The sequence below is a fragment of the Primulina huaijiensis genome, chromosome 13 (genome assembly GCF_012295235.1).
Source record: "Primulina huaijiensis isolate GDHJ02 chromosome 13, ASM1229523v2, whole genome shotgun sequence".
In the NCBI taxonomy this organism is placed as follows: Eukaryota; Viridiplantae; Streptophyta; class Magnoliopsida; order Lamiales; family Gesneriaceae; genus Primulina; species Primulina huaijiensis.
This window is the reverse complement of record NC_133318.1, coordinates 4,306,739-4,315,085: the sequence shown is the minus strand read 5'-3', so window position 1 is coordinate 4,315,085 and position 8,347 is coordinate 4,306,739. Positions and strand designations below refer to the sequence as shown.

At 37.5% G+C, this 8,347-nt stretch overlaps 1 protein-coding gene across 5 annotated transcripts; it reads right to left on the bottom strand.

Annotated features, from left to right (window-relative positions):
* Positions 1 to 2,768: 2,768 nt before the first annotated feature.
* LOC140991534 (uncharacterized) lies at positions 2,769 to 7,768 on the bottom strand. Of its 5 annotated transcripts, XM_073461534.1 has the most exons (10): positions 7,617 to 7,768; positions 6,691 to 7,365; positions 6,598 to 6,618; positions 6,076 to 6,512; positions 4,134 to 5,858; positions 3,913 to 4,027; positions 3,744 to 3,833; positions 3,337 to 3,402; positions 3,162 to 3,257; positions 2,769 to 3,040 (listed from the first exon to the last, which is right to left on the bottom strand). In XM_073461534.1, the coding sequence occupies exons 1-10, from the start codon at positions 7,689 to 7,691 to the stop codon at positions 2,918 to 2,920; spliced, it is 3,423 nt and encodes a 1,140-aa protein (XP_073317635.1). In that variant the 5' UTR covers positions 7,692 to 7,768; the 3' UTR covers positions 2,769 to 2,917. The 5 variants fall into 5 exon arrangements, with proteins under 5 accessions (XP_073317635.1, XP_073317633.1, XP_073317631.1 ...); XM_073461532.1 differs by having other exon boundaries at positions 2,769 to 3,026; positions 3,154 to 3,257; positions 6,592 to 7,365; XM_073461530.1 differs by having other exon boundaries at positions 6,592 to 7,365.
* Positions 7,769 to 8,347: the final 579 nt, after the last annotated feature.

Sequence of the window (8,347 nt, the reverse complement as noted above, 5' to 3'; positions counted from 1 at the left end):
ATACCCCTTGCACAAGTGTTAAGTCGGGATCATCCCCGGATGAGTCGGCTAAAACAAAAATTGAGACTCCTGATCCTTATTTTGAGTCTTCAAGTCAACCCTCCACCTCGGGGATCGAAGAGGGAGAGATCAACCTTAGGCCTCGTACTGACAAAGGAAAAACTAAGGTTGGTACTAATGAAAATGCAATTTCTCCATTCCAGGTTTACCAACAGAATTGGGAGAAATTAAACCCAAGAATTGGCATCAACCCAGCCATGGTTCGAGTTGATGTTGCAGGAAAATATCCTAGGGTATGGATGAAACAAAATTCATATCCAAAGGAGGTCAAAGCCTGGTATGAATTTGGGGCTCTTGCCTCAGTTTATACTACTTCGCCCAGCTTCCCGGAGATATCAGCATTACCAAAATGGATTCAGGAGGCTGTTCATGAGACTTGGGCAAATAATGATCATTTGTCCAGAGGAGATATTTTGGAGCTATACTTTTTCAGTGCAGTACCAGAACCAGCAGGAAAAGGCTCACACGAAGCCTTTCATTTTATCAAGCTAAGGAGGCCAGACATGAATTCTCAAAAATTTATAAAGGATCCTCCTACAAATGAAACCCCCTTAGTCTCTTCACTTAATGAAGATGATATGTCTACCAGGAGAGCATGGGGTATCTGGGTCTGTCTCACAGAGATGGACAAAGTCAAGTTTCCATTTAAGTTTTACCAAAATTCTTTAAATGGATCATTCCTGTTAAACACTGTGACAGGAAAACTACAAGCTTTGCAGAAGATCTATTCGAAAAGAAAAAAAATCTTCTGTGGAACAGCAAGATGCCGGCAAGTAAAGAGACTCGCCGAAAGTTCTGTAATATGGCACACATAGGAAGATGGTCAGAAAACATCTGCCTTGAATGCCAGAATCAGAAAGAACCGGAATTCGGTAAAGGTTTCAAACCGAGATCTGATCGGAAACATTTTACCGAAGCAAGGGCAAGTGGGGAAGGACCACATTCACATTTTCCTCGAGGATACAAAAAGCCGAAGATTCCTCGACAAAATTAAAGGGGAGATGTGACTAAACCCACTCACCAAAAAGAAAATCCACCATGTAAGTGGAAGGACAGGACCACCAATAATCGGTGGAAAAATGACAAAGAACATCGGATACCTTATCTTTAAAGATAAAGGAAATCCAATCAAAACAAGAAACTGGACCCAAAAATTTACAATATAAATACGGGTAATTTGGAACCAGTAATACACACCAGAAAAATCAAAACTCAAAGATGTATCGAGTATATCTTAAAGTTTTGAAAAGAAGGATAAACTACAAGCGGAGTGAAGCTGCTGCTCTCAGATCAATAATTAAGATGTACAAAGAAAAGGGTGATGAGATAACAGCAGATCTATTCCAGACTCATCTCTATTGGTATCTCGGAGAATTAAAAGAAGATGAGAAGTTGATTGCTAGATTAATAATCTAGAAAAAGACAAAGTGGAAGGACCATTCAACCACTACATGGTCCCAAGGCAAGCTGTAAAGGCTTATCAAGATTTGAAGTCCGAGTTTCAAATCCGAAGAAGCCTTCTATAAATAAGGCAGAAAGAAGGAAGTGAAGATCATCGAACATTTTCCTTATTTCTTTCAATCATAAATTGTAATATTTTCTCTTTCTAGTTTATGTGTTTTCAAGTTTCGGCTACTATAAGTAGCTAAGCAAGCTCCTCCTCCTCTACAGGAGGTTTCAATGTAATAATAATATGTTTGTGTTTGAATAAAAGAGATCTTTGCTCTTAGCCCCTCTCATGTATTATTTTCAAAATTTTATCTTTTACTGTACACTCTAAGGTAGGAAACGAATTAGAGTTGTGCTAAGTGCTGCTGAAGGAATCTGCGTCTGTAACCATCGGTTGCGATCGTGTGGTTGAATTGTGAGGAGCAGTTCGTAAAATACGGTGGATATAACCCGGTGGCATTCTGGTCAAAAAGGTATAAGATTTAATTTATTTTACGGAAGCATGATGGGCCATTAATTTAAAAAGAAAAATCAATTTAATTAAAAAGAGGTTGAGGGGTATTTTGGAAAAAATAATAAAATTGGGTAGTAAAACCAAAGTTTAAAAACTTTGGGTACTGAATCCTAAGTTGCCCATAAATGAGTCACTTCAACTTTATGCTCTCCTTCCAAGAATTCCTCGAATCTTTTCTTGTCCAACTGTTTTTGGACAAGAAAGCAAAATTTGACAGATAAATTATCGCTTAAAAGATGTGAATCCCACCCACATGCATATTGGTGTCCGAGTCTCAATTGTAAGTGGGTGATGTCATATCGTATAATTTTTTAAAAAAACTCTGAATCTCCATTTCAAGATCATCACCCTTCTAAGGCTAACATGTCCCAAGACAATTTACCATATAATAATATGGTACAGGTGATAAAATAAATTTGACTCGAACCCGAGCAAGCGGGATCCAAAACAGTCCTGCCTATAATTTTCATCACTATTATGTGCTTGATTTGTGAACCCTCTCTGCAAGAAAGTTTCAGGAGATACATTAGCTTCTTGTTACATGTAGTTACAAGGAAAAAGTATATATTTCAGTGTTTGAGTTTACGGAGACGTGAATATATATGTAACTAATAGATATATGCAAAAGGGATGCACGAACATGTTATTTATAACAGTAAATATTGGCTGCAAAATAGAGTTTCTAACAACAAACTCAAAGCAGAATAGATATATATATGTAAGATAACAAAATACATANAGGAAATTCCGAACATGTCCCGTGAAAGCACATTCACAGTGTTCCTAATTAGCCAATATACAAAAATTTGAGCCATTCACAGATACTGACTCACAAATAAACATAATATACATCGAGACAAGATTGTGAGCAAAAGCATTCTTTAGAATCAAGTTTTATACAGCTGCAACAGGCACTTCAACCACTTTATTCCGCTTTGGTCGTCCACACCTTCTTACATCTTTACCTTTCAGTAATTCCAGAGCTTTCTCTAAAGTTATCTCACTAGGCCTCATATTCTGCGGAGTAAGGTAAGAGCATAATTAAGTCAATAAACATCAAGTTTTTCTGACCATGTAAATCAAGCACAATGTTCACTCAAATGGACACAATGTTAAAGAAAATCAAACACAAGTGTACCTTGGGGACAGAAGCAATTGTGCGCCTGTGTCTAATGGTGAATCCTACCCTGGCAAGCTTTAAAATTACCGGTTGGTCATCATCTGGGTGGTTCCCCTAAGAATAAGACCGCATTCAAGATCAGTAAAAAGAATAACATAACGAAAGAAAAAGGAAAACTGCACAGAAAACATACCAAAGTCAGTGGATACTGCAACAAGTTGAGGGCATCTTCCAAGGTGATGGACTCAACATTCTTTATCTAGAAGAGTAACATCTTCACTTAAGTGTATTGTATGAAGGCAAACAGGTATACAAGTTGAAATTTGGACCAATAAAAATAATGTATACACATGAGATACAGGCATGCAAATATTCATAAATGGTAGCAAATATTTCAATCATAAACAGTAGCAAATATTTCAGTTTAAATATTTATCTAGGATAAAGCATACAGGTCTGAAGTTCTGCATCTGAGAGAGATTAAAATATAGCAATATGATAAGAGAGAGTATGGATTTTCAGACATTAACACTGTGTGCATACATGCAGGGGAGGAGAGTAAAAGTTTCTTGAACTTGAGGCACCAAAACGCATACATACATGAGACGCTGAAGCTCTCTTGGGTAAATGTCCCTTTCTGTCTTCACCAAGCTGCACGTAGTTTCCATAAGGACCATTCTTCAACAAAACCTGAAAGTTGAATTTTAATTATTTAATTAGAGAAACAACAGTTATTAGCAAACAGTGAACACATGTAGATTAAAAAAACCTTCTCATTGGATCCTGGATTAAGACCAAGCAACTTTGGCTCCGGTATATTCTTTTGTTTGTTTTCATGATTGATCTCTTCGTCATCTTCACCATAGAGTGTCTTAGCAATGTATCTGCGACAGAATTACATGTTAAAACTACAGAGAGAAAAATTAAGGGCCTTAGAGGCACAAGAAATGAAACTCCATTGCATGCTAGTACGCTACTGGTTAAACTCACTTGCATTTTGGGTGTTGATCACAGCCAATAAAATATCCCGCTCCAAACCTGCTAACTTTAAAAGCCAACGTACCTTCTACACAACTTGGGCATGTTCTATTTCCATCACGAAAAGAAGCAAATAAGAAATGACCAAATGTTTTCTCCAACATCTTTTCTACATTACGGATATGAAGCTTTCCAGCATTCTCACAATACTCGCTAAATCTTGTCCAGTAATCTCTCAAAAGGCCTTTCCATTCCGTCATTCCAGCGGAAACATTATCAAGTTCAGTCTCCATATCAGCAGTAAAACTATAATCTGTGACCTCCGAAAAATAGTGAGAGAGAAATGCTGATACCATGCGACCACGAAACTCAGGATACAGTGTCCTACTTTTCATTGTAATATAATGTCTATCTTTTAGCACCTTAATAGTGATTGCATAAGTAGAAGGTCTCCCAATACCAAGTTCCTCCAGTTTCTTCACTAATGACCCCTCAGAATAGCGGGATGGAGGCTGTGTATAGTGCTGACCAAGTTCAACTTTGGACAAACACAATTGCTGGCCACACTTCAAACCACTCAAATTCTGAAACATTTCAGTACGATAGTTCTCTTGATCATCATTGCTATTTACACTGATCATTTCTGTGTCTTCATAAACAGCTTGGTAACCAAGAAAATCGACTTTCGAGCATGTAGATTGAAACATTATTGATCGGTTAGCATTCCCAAGATCAAGTTGTATCTGCTCAATGATGGCAGGTTCCATTTGACATGCCATTGTACGAGACCATATAAGAGCGTATAACTTCAGGGAATCTTCGTCAAGCAACCCAAGCATTGACGGTAATCTTCGGATATCCGTGGGTCTAATAGCTTCATGGGCCTCCTGCGTGTTTTTCACCTTTTTAAAATACTTGCGTGTACTCTTTGAAGCAAAACTCCTCCCATAATTTTCGATAATCAAGGATTGGATATCCTTAGCTGCTTCATCAGACAAGTGCAGTCCATCTGTTCTCATGTAAGTTATTAGTCCTGTAGCCTTGCCATCCATTAACTGCACTCCCTCATACAGCTTCTGTGCAAGTTTCATTGTATATGAAGCTGTAAAGTTCAATTTGTTGGCAGCGTCTTGCTGAAGTGTTGATGTTATATATGGAGTGGGTGGATTTCTTCGAATCTTGCTGGATTTTGAGCCAACAACTTCAAACTGAGACAGACAAATCTTGTCTTTTATATCCTTTGCCTCTGCGTGAGAGCTAACTGACAGCAGATCCAACTTTTTGGAGTCAAAATGGGTCAGATGTGATGAGAAAGAAATATCGTTGACTGAATTTAGATCCGCCCTATTGAACTCAACTTCAAATGTCCAATACTCTTGGGCATTGAACACATCAATTTCCTTTTCCCGGTCACATATGAGAGCCAAAGCAGCAGATTGGACTCGTCCAGCAGACTGACAACCAGGTAACTTCCTCCACAACAACGGAGAAACATTGAATCCAATCAAGTAATCAAGGGCCCGCCGTGCCAGGTAAGCATTAACCAAGTTTGCATCAATCTCTCGTGGAGCCTGTAGAGCACTTTTAATGGATGATTCAGTTATCTCATTAAAGACAACTCGTGCAACAGTGATATCATCATGCAGAGCATCCTGTTGATTCAACATCTCGATAATATGCCAAGCAATGGCTTCTCCTTCACGATCAGGGTCTGAGGCAAGAATAAGAATATCTGCTCTGTAACAGCGTCATAATATATTAGACAATTGACATCAAACTAAATAAAAAATTGAATATAAAACAACTGCATGCGTACCATTTGAAGAACTAAAACTAGACCTAGGACTTCAAAAGAATAGGATTGAGTTTTATATACTGACATAAAAGTAATTATCCAGTGAAATGTGAGTTTATAGCAAGAAGAAAACAAATGATTGAACAGAAAACATCATACCCACTCAATGCAACCTTAATACTCTTAAGATGAGACCAAGCAGCAGATGGAACCTCCCAAACCATACTGAAGTCATCATCAGGTCGCACGGATCCTGATCTAGCAGCCAAATCCCTGACATGGCCATAACTGGGTACAACCTCAAACATTTCACCAAGGTATCCTTGAATGACTCTCGCTTTTGTGGCAGACTCAACCACAAGGACAGATTTTGCAGTGGGTGGATATAACTGACGCCATGCTTTTTGCCCTGGAGACTTGCTTTTGTTTGTTATGCACGATTTCTGTCCAATAAATACCTTTTCTTCAGATGGAGCATGAGCTTCTGTAACAGATTTATCCCTTCTATTGGAGTTCTTGGTCGCCTTAATAAGAACACTTTCCAATGAAATTTCTTTATTAACCACTTCTGTCACAGAATTTGAATTTGAGTCAGCCTGAAAATATGCTCAGATAGTCAAATCACTAACAAGAATTAGCATGAATCCAATTTGCTTAGAAGAAAATATTTGTAACCTCTACAGATTTAGGAGATGGTTTACTTTCTTTGTTTCCAGTCATCTTAGCTTTATTAACTTTCTTGGACTGCAATGGCAGGTCTGTTGTATCAGCAGTAGCAGTAGCAATGGAAGATTGATCTTGTTTACTCTCACTTCTAGACTGCCACTTTGCTTTCACTTTAGTCTTATGGGTTTGTGTACTTTTACTGATTAACGAGTTCATGTCATCCTGAACAATTGGGCCTTTTGAAGAAGCCAAATCAACATCTTCTATTTTCAGTTCCGATTCCTTGCCTATAGAAATGGCACTTGCCATTTTCTCCTTTGATGTTGCATTTCCTTTGTGACCGGCAAAAGTTTTGTGCCTTATCCGGTGCCTACTAAATATTTTAACTAATTGATTCTGCTCACTGCTTCCTTCTTCTGTACCTACGATGCGACTTCTCGTACCTGCTCTTGGGACCTGAGAAAATGGCCTTTTACTGATACAACAATAACAAGTTGGGTGCAGCCAACAAAATGATGCATTTTCCACATTCATATGCATCCCAGTGTCAGAAAGTCCATGCTTAAATTCAGGCTTGAGGTTGAAGGGAGAAAAGGAGCGAGAAATATAGTTGCCACTTGTAAACAGCTGAAGTTTGCTCTCAGGCTTGATTCTAATAACTTTTGTTTGGACACCGGTCAGTGCATGAGGCAACCGGACTATAGCAGGGCATTTTTCAAATCTCTCAGCTTTTGCAAATGAAGACCGTACCCAGATACCTGAATGATGCTGTAATGCTCGGTTCTGCAAATTAAAAAGAACCTATAACAGAAAGAAAGAAGAAACCTGCTAGAAAATTTCCTGAACTCAACCATCAACTAAATTTGATACTAAACCAATAACATCGTTTTACACAACAAATGATAATGGAATCAAATTACTAATGCCATCTCTCTTCTCCACTAGCAAGACAAAGGTAGCAAGCAACTGGAGGACTGATTCCATTTACCACAGCCATTCAAATTAAACGATGGAAAACCAAGATTGATTCTTACCATAATAAAGGGGCGGTGGAAGCTAGAAGCACAAGTGGATGAAAAAGCTGTGAGGAAATATTGATGAAATGCCATCCAAACCCAGCAACATCAGTAGCTAGTAAACTTCAACCATATCAAAGAATCGGATCGCAAATTCATACATACATACATACATACATATATACATATTAGAAATGGTGGAAAAGATTTTGGCTGATGCTAAGAAATGGAGGCGGCTTGAAGGACATCGAGTTTTGGGCCAAGCAATTGGGCTTCATAGTAACTAGACCATTAAAGCTGGCCCAACGGACCTAAATAAATGGAGGTTTGGAAAATACACAGACGATTCAGCCCATTAAGTCGTTTGGATTCCTTTTCCCGTATAACTTTTGGGTATATTGGATCTAGATTATTAATGATTTCTATAAAATTTAAAAATTTAGAAATATTCAATCTAAATTTTTATATATTTTATAAAAGTTTAGTTGATATTCGATATAAACTTTTGTAGAATTTTACAAAATCATGTGATATTCAAACTTGACTTTTAAAAATTAAGCAAAAGCCTAGAAGTATTCAAAATGTCAATTGAATTTTAATGACTATAAAGTTCTATAAAGTATAAGAACTAAAGCCTAAAACACAATTATGAAATGTTAAAAATTATCTTTGATTCAACCTAAATATTTGAATGAATATTTAATTAAGAAATATCTCAAACTCACATTCTCACTTTCATTTATATTAAA